This window comes from Pygocentrus nattereri, chromosome 23, assembly GCF_015220715.1.
Source record: "Pygocentrus nattereri isolate fPygNat1 chromosome 23, fPygNat1.pri, whole genome shotgun sequence".
Lineage (NCBI taxonomy): Eukaryota > Metazoa > Chordata > Actinopteri > Characiformes > Serrasalmidae > Pygocentrus > Pygocentrus nattereri.
In genome coordinates, this window is record NC_051233.1 from 26,179,239 (window position 1) to 26,196,018 (window position 16,780).

Consider the following 16,780-nt stretch of genomic DNA (forward strand, 5'->3'; position numbering starts at 1 on the left):
CACCTATGTGGTATGTGTAGCTGATAAAATGGCTCATAAGTGTAGATACAAGATAGATAAGTGTACTGAAGACATTTAGACAAGAGGGCAGAACACAGGGTCAGCTGTATTGCAGCACCTTTGAATCCCAACTGGACTAAGTGCCTTGCCTGAGGACATAGCAGTGCTGGCTGGCTGAATTTTTATGCACCTACTCTGCTGTGATTTGGATTGTTTACCGGTTGCTGAAGAATCAAATGACCTGAGTATCATCTTCAGGTTACACAATATGCATGACAATGATTTCTACTGTATTATTGCATTCAATGTCATTATTTTCTCAGGGAAACACTGTGGGAAAACTGCCTTGAAATAAACTCATATTTTTGCTGTTGTAACAAAACCTCATATTTCCAAATGTGTTTATAAAGGGGGGAAAAACATTAATTGTGAAAAGATCTTATTCAAAATCATTTATGGATCATTCCTATTGATCCATTCATTATAATATCTGGGGTTTTGAAATGGTGTCAAAAATAAAATCGAAATAAATAAAATCAGATGACAGCAACAATATATTGATCTTGCTATGAAGCCACAAATGTATTTTTATCTGTTTAGGTTTCTGAAATAAATATAAATTTGAGAAAATGCCTGTGTTTGATATAGATTAGTACTTTAGTTTCACTTCATCTGTGTATCATAAGCATCCAAAGAGTGAGAAATATGGTTACATATATTAAGGTTAAACAGTAGCCTGTGGTTGATAATTGATAGCAGTTATTTCAATAACTGCTGGTATTATGCAAATTTTCACTCTTTTGTTCAGTTTTTTGTGCCACTTGTACACAATAGCAAATATTACACTTAATTACAGCCTATAAAAACTAAATATTACTGATTAATTTACTGCACAGATACACACTTCAAACCACTTGCAAAGATTATAACACATTTGGCAGGTTATAACAAGTCTGGCAAAAAAATCTGGGAAATATGTAAATGACAGGACAAAACTCTGGCAGATGAGATCTACTCTCTGGTAGGGGGCAGTCGTGGGTTGGTGGTTAGGGAACCAGCCCTATGACCAGAAGGTCGCCGGTTTGATCCCCTTGGCTGACAGTCCATGACTGAAGTGCCCTTGGGCAAGGCACCTAACCCCCAATTCCTCCCTGGGTGCCCACTGTTCTGGGCAAGTGTGCTCACTGCCCCCTAGTGTACATGTACGTGGGTGTTTCACTGCACGGATGGGTTAAATGCAGAGGTCTAATTTCACAGTGTGCAAACACCGTGACAAATGGTTGTTAATTCTAATTCTAGAGAGTAAAATGGATGCTGCATTTTGGCAATATTTTGGTTTTCAACCAAATAAATGCAAATTATGACGGGACACTAACAGTTACACAAGATTGGCTAGTAACAGAACAAAAGAAAGTGACTAATTTGTTATAGTTACAGTAAAAAAGACAGTAATCAGATTACAGATACATTATAAAACAGGGTGATTACCAGCAGGATTACAATCAAATCACATACATGCAAAACCGTTACCTTTTGGGTATATTCACCATTTTTTATGATACATATGTCCTGTGAAACATGTAGATTTGAAGAGTTTTTAATTTGGGGAAGAAGAGGATGGGCGGAGGCCTCCGCTGCCAGACGTTAACGCTGTTTTTTTGTGCCGCTGGTTTGAAATTGACTAGATTGACAATGTGCATCATAGCATGTTGTTGTAAGTTCTGACGTTCAAAATGCTGCCACTGTGGTAGAATGTAGGAAGACCAGAAGGCCACATTCAAACAGTCGCTGTGTAGTCAACATGATCTGTTGGCAATGGGGCAGATGATAAAGAAGAGCCACCAATGTCGCACCCATTTTATATTGTTTCAGACACGTTTTCAAGACTGTGGGAGTTGAGAGGAGGTGGAGTATTCTATTCTTAGATCTGCAGTATGGTCAGCTTGCTCATCCTTGCAAGGTTCCAGTTTTGATGACTGCATATGACAGGGGATTTGTTATGTTCTCACTTGCGTACCACTCTCACACCTCCCGCACACTGAAGACAAATGTAGCCATTCTAAATGAAGACGAGCTCATTGTAATGTCAAATCTACACCGTTTTCCCTTTTCGCAGCCACTTTGGTGTGCAATATTTGCTTCTTTACCTTTGCCCTGAGCATTGCTCAGCTCTGTAAAATTCTTGGACCTTCCATCACTGGCATGACGTAGCTGTGGTCACAATGCAATCTAAAATTGACAGATGAGAGTTGAGCTAATGAACCTAATCTTCTCAGTTATCGTATTAAAGTGCCACCTTTTGCCTAAACATGTCAATGGTGCACCTTGGCCAAACAACTGTCCCTACATTGAGGGTAATCTGAACTACCCTACTGAAAAATGCTGGTCCATCCTGGATTAGCTGGCTACCCCAGTATGGTCATGCTAGTTGTCCAGTATGCCAGTGTCAAAACACAACATATGAATGCATAGGTTTTCCTGGTGATCAGCTTATCAACTTCCATTTCTCCTGACTAGCATACCAGCATCCAAAACACATCATATGCTACTTTTGCTGGTAACTAGCCATGCTAGTCTATTCTTTTTCTCTAGCAGGAAAACATATTCTTTGTATACAAATGGTTTGGATGAAAAGAACCTGTTTAAACTTCACAAGAAACACTGGACTTGAAATTCTGGACATTGTGTCTCCTGGAGTGGAATTATATCTTTCCTTCACAGGCAACCGAAAACCTGGACAATCCAGGGACATCCTAGCTACAGGGCTAACATGTATAGGAAGCTTATACCACATTAGCATGGTATGCTAATTGTTTATGGGAGTTGTATGAGCAAGTCTGGTCTGTTTGAGACTAAGTAACTCTATTTGAGATTATTTAACAGCTCAGTTTTGGTTTAATGTGTGAGGTGATTTAGGTACGTAGTTTGCATGACGCTAAATGGTATGGTGTAAGATTCCATTATGTTAGCCACATTAGCATTGTAGTTCCAGTTTAACACTAAACTAAGGTGAACCTCAGACACAAAATATGTCTCGGCTGATTGACTACATTTGAGGTAAATGGAAAACTGGGTGAATTTTTACCAAAATATGTCATTACCATATCTGTAAAACTATTTAGGAAGCAACAAAGGTGAAATCACCTTGTAAATAATGTAAGGTTTAAAAAGCAGAAGCTCTGTGTGATTAGTGTCGGCCTCTACCAACACGGATCTCTCCCTTTCTTGGAAATACTGCTGGGAAAACTCTGAGTTGTTTAAAAAGGTAAAGTTATAATGTGGCTCAGACCTTAGGTCAAAACTCAAACTGCAGTTGTTTACTTCTTCATTATACTCCACATTGCAGAATTGAATAAAGTAACATACACTCCATGCACACGTTCACATCACAAGCCTTCCAGTTTTTTTTTTGCTCAGGTCCAGTTTTTCTGCCTTGACAGCTCACAGTACTGCCTGTAAGTGGTGCTGCAGTAGCGTTCAAGGCCTCTGTGAAGCTTCTCAGGATGTGTTCACATCACAAGCCTTCCAGTTTTTTGTTCAGGTTCAGTCTTTCTGTCTTCACAGTGCAGCCTGTAAGTGGGGAAAGGCAAAAAACAGCCACTAAGGGAACCCACACAAGATAGGTTCCAGATTTTATTTAGTAACAAATCTCCTAAGGTTTTTAGTCATTCTGTCATTTCATGCCATGTGCCAGCATCAAACAGGCACTAACCACAGTGCAATGGCATTCATTCATTCATTTCTAAGCTAGCGAGATACCTACATATTCAAAGACACCAACACAATTATGACTGCGTGAGTTGTTTAATCTGTTGTCAGCATTTTAGAGATGATAATGACACATATAAATTAATAGATGCTATACATTTTCAACAGAAAAGTGCTTAGATTATGGTCCCATAATCGGACGCACAGATTCTTTACTGATGACAAATTATATTCCACAACTGCTCCTACAAGCCTTATATGCTCAGACCAACCGCACAGTAAGCCGTACAGTATGTGTGGGGGGCATATCTGAAGACATCATTTGCACGAGTCCTTGTCAACAGAAAGAGGAAATGCCTTTAAGGCGGCCCCTTAGGTGGTTTGGGGCTAGCATGTTAAGAACACTGTTTTTTTTTTCTTTTAACTTTTAGGCAAAGTGTGGGATCCCTTTTCAACTGCTCTGCTGGTCTTTGTGTTGTATTAAGCCCTTAGAGATGAGGTCAGGTATCTCCACAGCAAGCCAAGGTCCAAGCTGAGGAAAAAGAGATAACAGGTAATTTTACAATGAAAATTACTGGATTTTAACTCAAATCATCTGTAACAAATTTGTATGTTTCTTGAGTGATAAGTCTCTCGCATCCAGCCCGCAACAAAATAAGGATGTGTGAGCTATTAGCTGGTGGTATTTTCTAAGGAACCAGGTGTTTGTGCCGCACATGGTCTTTTCAAAACTAGGAGCTGATGATCCTGAAATAAAATCAGAGTAGCACCGGTTAAAAAGAAAATTACCCCAGGACCACTCCTGAACAATGTGTGCAGTGTGGCAGGGCGCCTGATGAAAGAGGTCACTGGGGAATACCACTGCCATGATGGAGTGTACCTGGTCTGCAACAGTGAATAGATAGGTGGTACCTGATGTAGAAGAAAAACTATTTTGGGTGGCACATCACCCACTCGGATCAGTGTAACGCACACTAACACGGCACCACCACGTCAGTGTCACAGCAGTGCTAAGAATGACCCACCACCCAAATAACACCCTGACCATCGAAGAACAGGGTGAAAGGGGGCTAACAGAGTGTGCAGAGAAACAAATGCACTACAGTCTGTGGAGCTATATGTAAATAGAGCTGATAAAATGGGAAACGAGTGTAGATGTAGATGCTCTGTGATTGTATATTCCAGACGTGCACTTCTGTGGGTGGTCATAATGTTTTAGCTCATTGGTGTAAACAAATAACGTCATGTTAATTGATGACTACTATATTCCATTCATTGTTAGCACATCTGGTTACTTACCCCTAGGGCCATGAGATGAGCCAAGCCAAATTTTGGCACGTTTCTGGCCCAAAGTGGTTTGAAGTGATCCGTCAAGCAGATCTTACCACCCCTTTTAAGACAAAGAAATACAAGAGGTAAAATACTTTTTCCTCTATATGTTGAAAATGGAAAAAGAAGCAGTGGCAAACCAACCTGTACATTTTGGCCGTCTTCCCATCTAGTTCAGGAATTGCTACTTCAGGTGCTGTAGCTGGATATGTGACAGGAATCTGTAACGTTATGTTACAGAAGAACATTACCAAATAAGGCCTATATGAATTATGATTTTAATCTTTTTAAGCTTAACTTACATCAAATTCCATGTCAAATTCATACTTGAGAAGCTCGTGGATGAACCAGCATTTTCCAAACCACCTAAGCGTTATGACAAAGATGGTTAAGGATCAGGCTACTAACCTAGCTTTAAATGGACAAGTATAAACTCTGAATCCACCTTGGCTTAAGTTACCTCGTCCCCTCTTTGTTGGACTCCAGACGGAACCAGTCGTTGTCGGCTGCCTTATTATTCTCAACATACTGCAAAGCACAAAACACGGAGTTTCGGTTCACAGAATGACTCAACCAAAGCTCTGAAATGAACAATTACATATAAAAAAAGACATCGCCTGGGAAATGGTGATGCTGATTAGGTCTTCAGACCTCACATTTCAGTATTATTTACTAAGATTTGTCCATGAATAGCCAGACATTAGCGAAGTGACACGTAACGTTAGCTCCCTAGCTATCAAAAACCAAGAGGTGCGACTCAACTGAACGAAACACAGTACAGTTTTTGAACATATTCTTACTTTGATAAGGGCCAGATATTCCTCTCGAAGTCTCTGCACCCATAGCTCTTTGTCTCTGGGTCCAGAATTGGTTTTCAATAGCGGTATTTCCGAAACTATTTTCCTAGTGGCTTCATCTGCCATGTTGCTAGCACTAGCTTGGCTACGTCACGTCACCCACTGACGTCAGAGTGCACTTTAAATCCAAGCAGTCGTGTTAAAAAGTGGACATTTTTAAACCAGGAAAATGGAAAACGACTTTCGACGAAATACTGAGCTATTTTAGGATCACGGCCACCACCGAAAACTAACAGACTTTCTTCAAGCGCATTTCTCCAGCCCAAACGGAACCATGTTCAGCGCTTGTTTCCCCACTGTACTGGCTGGATCCCAAATGGCACGCTGAGCCCTACGTAGTGCACTATGTCTTAAATAGTGGCGCATACAGCCAAACAGTGGATGATATGTCTAATTAGGGCGATTTGGGATTCAGCCGATTTCGCACTGGACTTAGAGCTCATTGTTTTGGTGAAGAAATCAAGTTAAAGTCAAAATTTCACAGCTCGTCTAGTCCACTAAGTAGGGATTAAGGAGCAATTCGAGATGCAGCCATTCTGTCCGGACGTAACAGCTGGCTGCACCGTTGCGTATCACAAAGCTGTCATCTCTCAGCATCCTTTCAAAACTGATTCACTTTGCGTGAGTTAATGGGCTGATCTAGGCTTCACTGGCGTTTTAAGCTTAATAAATGTTCCCTGTATTGATGTTTCAGACAGTGGTGTTCCAGCTCGGGTTGACGCAGAGTGAGTAATTGCATTATTCCAGTTCAGAGTGCATGAGCACCGACCTTCGAGCTATTATCAGGGAATGGTGGTGTCACTGTTTCATGGATGTGTTGACAGTTCATACATTATAGCCCAACGACTCGTTTTTAATTCGTAAGCGTTGTTGTCATTCAGTAGCAATGTTTCCTTACGGCCACTCCTTTTAAATTGGGCATTATTTCTGTATAGGATGGATTCAGGTGTAATGGGGGCACATTAAAGAGTAATTCCGCCGTTTTTTTTTTAAAATACGCATAATTAAATCTTTAAAATGTGAACAAAGTCATTCAGAGTCATTTGATGTGAAATGCCATATTTTAGAGAAAATTACAGAGTGAACAATTGTTCACAGTGGCGGTGATAGGAACCAGACATCTATAAAAACTACCTCACAGCAAATGGTCATGAATACACTGAATGATGTCTGAGACATCATTTAAAGGTGCAGTGTGTTGGATTGAGTGGCATCTAGTGGTGAGGCTGCAGATTGCAACCCTTTTTTCACCCCTTCCTTTCCAAGCGTGTAGTAGAACCTACTGTCAAGCTTTCCTGCTGTTGCCTGTCCCCATTTCATTTTGCTTCTTCATGTTTTAGCTTCTTTGATGATGAGGATTCAGCCTGCTTTGCTTTTTCTTGTGCTAAAAAAATAAGTATGAACATCCGTTTGTCAAAAATTGGGTTCTCAGACTTCTTACAACACAAGATGGTTAGCCAGCACCGGCAGCAAGCACCGATTCTTCCTCCATCTGGTGCTATAGCGTCACCAAATTCAAGCAGCCACAACAGCGTAAAAATGCGAAAGCCACTCTCCAGAGCTAGTGTTTGGTTTGTCCGTTCTAGATAACAGTAGAAACATGGCGGTGCAGCATGCCAGCCTCTGTTAGTAGTGGACCCACTTCTTATGTAAAAATGAAGGGCATAGTTACAGGTGATAATATGCTAAAGAAATCATTAGTCTTACCTATATCTTACACACTGTACCTTTAATGATAGAACTAAAACTGGTTGATGGAGAGGTACATACAGGGAGTAGTCCCCAAAGACAACTTGCATTTGTAAATTTATGACTGTTTTAGCATCATCAACGTTGCAACGTTGAAACCCAGAAGACAGTAAGGTCACGTGCTGTTTTGGAGAGTAAAGAAAGTGTCTGTATTTGTGTTGTAGACATTGCAACCACTGGTTCCTATCAGCACTGTAGTCACTGTAAACATATAAGTGTCATATCAACTCTGAATGACTGTTTACATCTCAACCATTGAATTGCGCAGGGAATTTGGAAATTTGGTGGAGTTTCCCTTTAAGATAAGCAGGCTTGTTGTCTCATGGATGCTGAGACTGACTGCTTATGTATTTGGCATAGAAAACAGTACAGTAAAGACACCTGGGCCCAGTGCTTAATGCACAACTCTGGTCCTGGAGGTCCGGTTTCCAGCACAGTTTGGAGGTTTCCCTGCTCAAACACACCCACTTAACCTGGCAATTAACAGATAAATGTAATCAGGTTTGTTGGAGCAGGTGAATCACCAACTATGTTTCGCCCCTGGCTTAATGTATACAAATGAACGCTATCTGATGCATTCCATATGTTACAGACATAAGCTTTGAAACTCTTGTTTTGCAGTAAAGTTGCCCAGATCAGGTTGGAAAAGCCCCTCTACTTTGGCTTTCTGGTTCTCATGGGCAGTGTGCTGGCCTTGTCATCTCGCCCAGGGCGTCAGAACTCCCCCTTCCCCCAGGACAGGCCCCCTTCGCGCTGGGACAAGAGGGATGGACGGCTCCCAAACCCAGGCAGTTTTGACGGCCTCCACCGTAACTGCAAAGGTGATAAAAAGAAAGAAGTTCCATGTGAAATGATCGATTTTGACTGGAGTGTTATAATCTATATATTCATATAACAGCATAAAGAAAATCTAATTAACATCAGATTATACCAAATATAGTCAATCAGCCAAGACATGTTTGTGTTAATTTGTATCACTTTTAATTATCCTCTTAATTCTTTACATTGTGGTATGCTGTAAATCTAAAAAGTACTTTATAGATCATCTGAATGTATAATATTATTCATACCCTTAAACTGTCTGTGTCTGTTTAGATGTGTTTCCACAGCAGGTTGAAGGAGTAAAAATGATCATAAACAAAACACTCAGCAGCTTTTTCAAGGTTTGCTATTGCATTGTTTACATTTAATTCTGGTTCTCAACTTTGTATAAATATATAAAATAAACAGTAGCATTTCCTTTGATCTCACATATGCCAGTACTACTGCCACGATGCTGATAGAAATGTTTTTGAAGGCATCATTTGAAGATGGTGAACAGAACATGCAAACCTCAATTTCCAAAAAAGTTGGTGCAGTATGTGAAATGCAGATAAAAGCAGAAAGCAGTGATTTGTAAATCCACTTTGACCTGTATTTAAATAATTCAAGGACTAAATATGTTTTATCTAATTGACTTCATTTTTTGGTAAATTTCAGCACCTTGTAAAATTTTTTTTAAGACCAAGAATGTTGTAAAATGTTCAAAACAACAGTTGAGGCAATTATGTGTGGATGAAAAAGGAGCATCCGGGAAATGTCCAGTCCTTCCTGAGCAAGGATGGGTCGAGTCTCGCCACTTTGCCCGAAGAAATCAGTTTGAGAACACTTCATTCATGAATCATTATTAAGGACAATTTTCTTAAAACCCACTTACACAGTTTTCACAAAGATTCTGATGTTCTCCAATGTTTTTTTTATTTGGGATTTATTTGGGAATAACAGAATCGACACATGCGCAAGAGAACAAAGGAGCGAGCAGTTCTGCGGTTTAAGAACACGCCATGAATCTGATGTAGATTTTTTCTTAGGACCTTTCTCAAGAACTAATTTAAGAGAAAACTTACGACAATCAAGGCCCTGTATGGTTGCGCAGGAGAAGATTCGGCAAGAATGGCCAAAAATTCAGCTTCCAAAATTGGATTAAATGACGTCCTCAGTCCCCAAACGATTCCGTGTTGTTCAAAGAAAAGGTGATATAACGCAGCGGTAAATATGCTAAATGTACTGATATATGTACTGAATAAATGTAACAAATCAAACAAAAATTGAACAAAACAAAAGCCAAAATTCATAAAGTAATTGTCAAATGTTGAGTTTTCTATTGTTTTCAGTTAAATGAAGTTCAAACAGAATTTACTAATCACTGCCCCAACTTTCTTAGCAGTTTAATTGATCTCACTTTACTCAAAACGTTTGGCATCAAAGTGTTTGTGAGCAGTTATGGTGTCCATGCATGTTGTCATGTGTGTGCTTTTTTCATATAGGTCAGCCATACGTTTCACCTCAGTGCTGTTGCCCCATCAAATTACCGCTTCCACGTTGAATACCTGCAGTCAGACATTGACAGTAAAGAAACAGTGAGTCTCTTTCTTTATTGACCTCTTCTTCGTTGGAATAGTTATGTTCCAAAAAAAAAGTTTCACCTTCCCAGAAATGTAGTTGAGGACAGTCAGGACATCTTTGGTGTCTGAAGCACTAAAGCACTTAGGACTAGAGCTACAAAGCTAATGCAGCTGATAGGTAATGTAGCTAGAAGCTTATACCATGACAATTAACATGCCTGGAATAGAGAGACAAAAATCCAGGCTTAAAGAGATTCCAGTGTACAATCTTAAGTAAAAGTTCAAATGACATGTTTGTGTCATTATGGCATTTTCTGTCAATTTTAGTGTACATAATTTATGTATTTATGAGTTTAGAAAAATAAAACAACATGTATCATAAAATGCCTTGTGCAAACAAGTGTAGAAGCTGGTTGTCCACAGACGACACCCCCTTTTCACTTAGAAGATAAACAAATATTTCAATTGACTAGTGGTGCCAAAACTTTTACATAAGATCCATTGTGCAGTGTCAGAAACGACATAAGCAAGTCTGTTCTAGATCGCTTAACAACTTGACCCAATATTAGGCGACTGTGTGATTTACGCATGCAATTAAATCGGTGCTAATTGATGGACTATAAGCTTCTATTACATTTTAGCTACATTAGCCTCCCGTGCAAAGCTAAAGAAGCGCACTTCAGACACCAAACATGTCTTAGCTGATTGACTCCATTTGGGGCAAGACGGGTATGACGTAAATTCCATTTTTCACATCACTGTAAACGCCATCTCTCACAGAGCTCACCTATGCTTATTGGGGAAATGGACTCTTCTGGCAGCCTGAACGCGCACTCTCTGTTCCACCTGACTGAGAGAATAAGAGCCAAAGCGGTATTTCAGGTTCGTGCCTTTGAAACGTATGTAATCTGTTTTAGGGCAGATGTAACTAAATGCCGTATTTACTGCTGCTTTTGTCTGCACATTCTTTTCCAGACTCAGCAGTCCCAGTTTGTCACGTGGCAGTTTGAGACGGAGTACAGGGGCAGTGACTTTACGGCAGCTGTCACTATGGCCAACCCCGACGTCCTTAGAGAATCGGGTATATATAGTTACTCTGAACTCACAAGTTCCTCTCAAAGTCCTTCATTGAAAGCGTTCAAAGCATGAAAAAACTGTTTTTCATTTGCTCTTTGTGTTAAGGTGTTTGTGTGGGTGCCAGCAACAGCAATTCATTTTATATGTGTTTTCCAACCCCTCTTTGTCCTGTTTAAAAAGCAGGCCAGGCTGATACACTCCTTACAACTTCACTGTGAGTGGGCGGGGCTAAACTGCTATAGGCAGAATTGGTAGATGTATGTAAATGCGCCAAAAATCAACAGATTCAAAACAAGCTGCTTGTACACATATGGCCTGTATGGACTGAATAGTGAGTAGCACCTTTTGAAACTTTAATAATGTTTACTTACAATATCAAAACCTTTTAGGTAAAAAAAACGTGTTTTTTGATGATAAAAGCTGGATTTTACCGTAGATTATACATCTAAAATGGATTATACATCTTAGATTTTGAAGTAGTAAACATTTCAAAATGTTCCATATATTTCCTGGTTCCTATGGTCCATATATGGAACCTAAGCTGTAAAAACAGCCTATTTTGAAATTGCGATGGTTGTGAAAAGCACGTGTATCATTGCAGCCCTACGAAAGGATCCATCAATCCGAAATCAATGGCTGAAGTTTTTTTTCCATCATACTTGAGGATTTCAACCAAACTGTTTGTTCCATATATTTCATCCCAGATACAGAGACCAGAGATCTTATTTACATATGTAAATCTTGAAGGCACAGTAACAAAAACAGTCTATTGCATGGTGACGGATAAAGAGAGGTTATAAAAATAATTATGTGGTACGTAAAACCACATAGAAGTCTTGCCATATTTCCTTAGGCGCTCTGTTGCTTGGCAAAATAAATAGGCAGTAAATTCATGTTCAAATGTCTATGAAGTGAAAGGATGTTTTCAGTAAAATTGTACCTGTGATCATAGACAAAAAGTTGCTTAAGTAAGGTCTTAACACAGTAGTAACCTGACAACCTAGTTTGTCAAGGGAGTGCTTTTGTTATTCTTCTCAACACTGATGCCAAGAAACACTGACATTTAGTCTGTATGCATTTTTCAGATTTTCAGTAGCTGACCCCACATTCCGCTCTGACTTTATTAATGGTTAGTTTTCACCTTTTTTGGCGGAGAATTTTATGTGCAGTGCTCTTCAGAAAATCATGGTTAGAGGCCTGGCAGGACACATCATGGATTTACATCGAAAAAAAAATTAAATGTATTTAATTCAAGCAACCATACAAAATTACAAAACTGTTTTTTTAATACAGAATTTTGAAAGTTTGTCCCAGCAGGTCCGAAATATTACTGTAAAATGGACATTACATAACTGACTTTAAACAAAATATTATTCTAAGTGTTGTGTTTGTACCGATTTAATTGGTCAGCTCAGATTAATCACTCTGTAAGCAGTTCTGCTCAATAATTAAGATGCTTTGAGAAAGAATCCGATAAATAATAATAAATCTTATTGTTATCATCTGGGTTGTTTTCTGAAATATGGATATGTCCTTGTTTCTTTTGGGAAAGTTATCATGGTGGCGCACTTCCTCCAGAGTGTCTCTCCACAGCTGGTTCTTGGTGGGGAGTTGGTGTACCACAGAGGGCGAGCCGAAGAAGGTGGTATCCTCACCCTTGCTGGCCAATACTCAGGTAAGGGAGCAGATCAGACTGTATGCTTTTGAAGCGTTTGAATGCCCTTAAAGCTTCTTTACTGAAAGTTATTACAGTCATATGCAAAGGTTTGTGCACCCCTGGTCAAATGACATGTCTTGTTGATATTCAAAGTGAAGTTTTAAAGCATCATTTGAAAATGCCTCTGAGTAAACAGCACACAGAGTTAATCACTCGTTCTCAGTTCTCGCACACGTGAAGCCCGGTGAATGCTACGCACTGCCGTATTGACGGTCTTGTAGACCGTCCAGCCTCAGGACAGTCCATTTTGAGGTCAATATGACTGAAAAGTGAAATGTTTTACATTGACATGAAATATGAACACAACATAAACTAGCCGACATTTTTGCACAACAGTCAATAAGATCCGTATAAATTACATTTTATTTTTTACAAATAATCAACATTATCATATTTAAAATTACATTTGGTTAAATGTCTATTTAAATGTCAAAGTTATGGCACATGTTATACATATTTTTTCTGATATGCATTGACTTAATAATTATGAAAGTAATTAAAATGAAAATTTGTACAAATTGTGCACTAACATTTGCAGAGAAATGCCATTTTTACATGCATTCTCTGTAGAGGATGTGTTGACTTATTTTTAGTTAGAAAAACAACAAAACATGTAATTTGACTGTACTTGTAATTGTTACAGATATATTGTCTGATGGCTGAGACATTGTTTCGGATTTGTTTTGAGATGAGCTTTTGGCCTTAAGACAGATTTTTAAAAAACATGCAGGTAAATGCTTTTCTAGGCGTAATAGTACCAAAAGAACATGCATGGTTTTCAGATTTACAACCATTTACATCAACATTACATGTAAAAGCTCAGAAGGCAGATGGTCACAGGTCAATTTGGGTTGTAAATAACTGGATTATTCCCTTTCCTGCAAATTTTGTTGTTTGCCCTGCTCCCAGCACATCTAATCTAATCCAACTAAGCAGTTAAGAACAAGACCTTCATGAGTTGAAATGGGTTTGTCGGTCGCAGTAGGAGAGCTCAAAGAGGTACTCCAGGACCAGGGCTGGGAAGCAGTTCACTGAGAGATCTCTTCTTGGTTTATTCCAGGGCCCAACTGGGTGGCCACTGTAAATGCAGGTAAAGGAGGTGCCCATGCAAGCTATTATCATAGAGCCAACAAGCAGGTATGGAAATGTCTGACTGTTTTTATGGCTGTGAATTTTATCTGTATAGTGTAGCACTGTTATAATCATCCAAATTATTCATCCCAGATCCAAGTCGGAGTGGAGTTTGAGGCCAGCACCAGAACCCAGGAGACCACGTTCTCCTTTGGTTACCAAATGGAGTTACCTGAAGCCAATATGACCTTCAGAGGTAAGAATCTCCGGCATCTTATGAACAGAACTTGAATTGACAGATCCATGCTCCAACCACAGATGAATTTTGTAGTACCTAATGTTCCAGGATTGGACAAGCTTTACAGAACACTGCCAAAAATGGCAGAAATCCCATTCAGCCCACTGAAAAACTGTAACTGTATTTTTTGTCAAAATACCTACAGTATGTAATGGCTGAGGGTATCCCTGATCTACTTGGTGATAGTTTGAGGTAAGGGTGGGCGATATGGCAAAAAGTTTGCATCATGATACTTAAAGGCATTTTCACAGTACACAATTACCATATTTAGTTTTTTGAAATTTGTAAGTTGAAACAGACAAAATAAAAGCTGTATTGCCAGATATAAAACTGCTATAATCAACATAATAATAAACCTACAACTGCAGTAATTTTTATTAAATGTTTTGCAACCTATGCTGCTAAATTCAAATAAACAGGCCTAATTATGCTCACTTGTACTGATGTATCTACGATATGCTCAGAAAAGCATATTGTGACAATTTTATCATGATAGTGATAAACGGAAAACTATTAAACATATCACATTGGTCACCCTTAGTTTGAGGATATCCTTTGATCTCAACAAAAAAATTATAAGCCACACAAAGGTCTCTAAAGAGTTGATACAGTTTTGAATGGTTACCTATACAATCCTAATTGTGTATTAATTAGTTTTAATTTTAATTTCACACCAGGTTTGAATGGGATTTTTGCCAGTTTTCTGTAAAGCGTGTCCAAACATGCAGCAGGAGCTTTGATAGAATGCATTTAAAACTCACTTATATGTGACGTATTGCTCTTAGGTATGTTGGACAGCCGGTGCATCATTGGAGGCGTTCTTGAAAAGCGTCTCTGTCCGCTTCCTGCCACCTTAATCATGGGCGCCTTCGTCAACCATAGAGGAGACAAGCTGCAGGTGGGCCTGGGGGTAAACGTGGGCTAAATCTCAGCATCTGACCGCGTCCTGTGCTGCGCCAGAACGTTCCTCCAGAAACCTCCTCTCAGGTCTGTCCAGAGACTTGGGCGCATCACAGATTATGGCTAAATCTAAGCCCCATTGGCCCTTCTGGACTTCTATATCTTTTCATGGCATGCAGGAACAGATGGAACGTTTCCATTCCCAGTGGAATAACAGCAGCAATCCAAACACTTCCATGTTGGTGCTGACCTTGATTATGATTGACAGTTTTGTCACTCACACCTTGAAGACTTCTTGAGTTCAGTGACCCTGAAACACACTGAACAGTGAATTTCTAAAACACAGTAAGAGAATATTTATGGACCTTTTGCGGGAACAAGAAGAACCACATAATACATGCATACTTTTCCCATGTAGCTTTGGTAGTTTTGGACTAGATCTGGAGCAAAAGAAGAAGGTTCCACATTTAGTCTTGGACTAAATATAGAAATAAGAAATAAGCTTAATCCAAACACATTCTGTTAAGTCTTTATGTATGCTATGCTAGGAAGGAATATTTGCACGCAAATAACTTGTTTATGTTCTGGAATCGATATTATAGGATCTTATGGTCCTTTAACTTGAGATTATTTTGCACTGTACATTTAAAATGTACAAAGAACCAAGATGGTCAATGTATGTTATTGATGAAAACTCAGCAATGACAACTAAAATGATTAGACCATTATAGTATATGGTAAAGATAAGTCATAAATTAGACTTCAAGCATCAAAAGTCATAAAGAAGTTAAATTTGAAGTTGAGACATGGCAGCTTTCCATTCTTCTCAAGTGAATCATAAATAACTTAATTATTTTTTCGTTCATGTCTTTGTTGGGTTTATGGCCAGTCATGCCAGTTTATTCTGAAGAATAAACAAGAACATGGTATATGCCTTGCTTTACATTAAGACAGTCTTGAAGGTCACTTCTCAGTTAGAAAGGAATATTTATTCAGTCATCTTGTTGCAATTCTTTGAAGAATAGGATTTAAGGGAAGTGAGATGTTACAGGCTGGTTCTGAGGCAGAATATCAAAAAATCAGGAAATCTTTATATCAAAGAAATCAGGATAGCCATATGAATGAATTTTAACATGCACTGATCATTGTGTTTATTTATGTATTTATTTATTTAAGCTGCGTTTTTTTTACCCGCACTTTTTGTAGCGCTGCTGTTGGCTAGCGTTTGCGTCACTTGACCATTTCACCATGACCAGCCTGTCCCAAAGTGTGGCGCTACTTTGTGATGTGCTTGTTCAACTGAGATTTTATTTTAACTTAATAAAATTAAAATATTTATTTCTATGCTGAGATTCAATCCTGCTTCAAGTGCTTCTGATGTTTCCCATTAAACTTTTTTTTTATATATATAAACTTTCAAATGCGAGAGCCCCCGTAAACCAGGCTTGTAACTCACTCACTCACTCATGTTTAGCAGGATAAAGACTCTCCATAATGGGGCACCATTAGCACTAACATAGCTGTTGGTGCATCATGGTCGTGGTGCTTTATATCAGTGACACTGTGTCCTTGTTAACACACTCTCACAAAGTGCTGTACAGGGAGACAAATAGGCAGGGGTCTCAAACTTCCAGGCCACAGCTGGTAAAAGAGAAAAGAAGAACAATTCCAACAGAACCCTGATGCAGCA

At 39.1% G+C, this 16,780-nt stretch overlaps 3 protein-coding genes across 4 annotated transcripts in view; 2 read left to right on the plus strand and 1 right to left on the minus strand.

Moving 5' to 3' along the window:
* LOC108427389 (grass carp reovirus (GCRV)-induced gene 2p) overlaps positions 1-735 on the plus strand; it is a 3,185-nt gene extending 2,450 nt beyond the window's left edge. Inside the window, exon 2 of the mRNA XM_017697483.2 lies at positions 1-735. This exon is cut by the window's left edge and continues 2,073 nt beyond it. The gene's annotated coding sequence lies outside the window, so the exon portion shown is untranslated.
* A 3,050-nt stretch (positions 736-3,785) lies between these two features.
* Positions 3,786-6,133, minus strand: ufc1 (ubiquitin-fold modifier conjugating enzyme 1). The gene is made up of 6 exons (XM_017697496.2): positions 5,838-6,133; positions 5,498-5,565; positions 5,340-5,403; positions 5,182-5,258; positions 5,008-5,098; positions 3,786-4,240 (listed from the first exon to the last, which is right to left on the minus strand). Exons 1-6 carry the CDS (start codon positions 5,958-5,960, stop codon positions 4,160-4,162), a joined length of 504 nt encoding a protein of 167 aa, XP_017552985.1. The 5' UTR covers positions 5,961-6,133; the 3' UTR covers positions 3,786-4,159.
* A 317-nt stretch (positions 6,134-6,450) lies between these two features.
* On the plus strand, positions 6,451-16,435 carry si:dkey-71l1.1 (uncharacterized protein LOC569883 homolog). 2 transcript variants are annotated; one of them, XM_017699955.2, is made up of 10 exons: positions 6,451-6,619; positions 8,265-8,464; positions 8,739-8,806; positions 9,950-10,042; positions 10,808-10,909; positions 11,003-11,108; positions 12,657-12,779; positions 13,882-13,958; positions 14,046-14,148; positions 14,976-16,435. In XM_017699955.2, the coding sequence occupies exons 2-10, from the start codon at positions 8,320-8,322 to the stop codon at positions 15,113-15,115; spliced, it is 957 nt and encodes a 318-aa protein (XP_017555444.1). In that variant the 5' UTR covers positions 6,451-6,619; positions 8,265-8,319; the 3' UTR covers positions 15,116-16,435. The 2 variants fall into 2 exon arrangements, with proteins under 2 accessions (XP_017555444.1, XP_037389084.1); XM_037533187.1 differs by lacking the exons at positions 6,451-6,619; positions 8,739-8,806 and having other exon boundaries at positions 8,267-8,464.
* The last annotated feature ends 345 nt before the right edge of the window (positions 16,436-16,780 follow it).

Excerpts from the sequence above, each read along its gene's own strand:
- ufc1 (XM_017697496.2), bottom strand. The coding sequence starts at position 5,960 with ATGGCAGATGAAGCCACTAGGAAAATAGTTTCGGAAATACCGCTATTG. Across the intron at positions 5,566-5,837 it reads AATATCTGGCCCTTATCAAA|TATGTTGAGAATAATAAGGC; the intron begins GTAAGAATATGT and ends TGTGCTTTGCAG. Across the intron at positions 5,099-5,181 it reads AAGACGGCCAAAATGTACAG|GGGTGGTAAGATCTGCTTGA; the intron begins GTTGGTTTGCCA and ends TTGTCTTAAAAG.
- si:dkey-71l1.1 (XM_017699955.2), top strand. The coding sequence starts at position 8,320 with ATGGGCAGTGTGCTGGCCTTGTCATCTCGCCCAGGGCGTCAGAACTCC. Across the intron at positions 8,807-9,949 it reads CACTCAGCAGCTTTTTCAAG|GTCAGCCATACGTTTCACCT; the intron begins GTTTGCTATTGC and ends TTTTTCATATAG. Across the intron at positions 14,149-14,975 it reads AGCCAATATGACCTTCAGAG|GTATGTTGGACAGCCGGTGC; the intron begins GTAAGAATCTCC and ends TATTGCTCTTAG.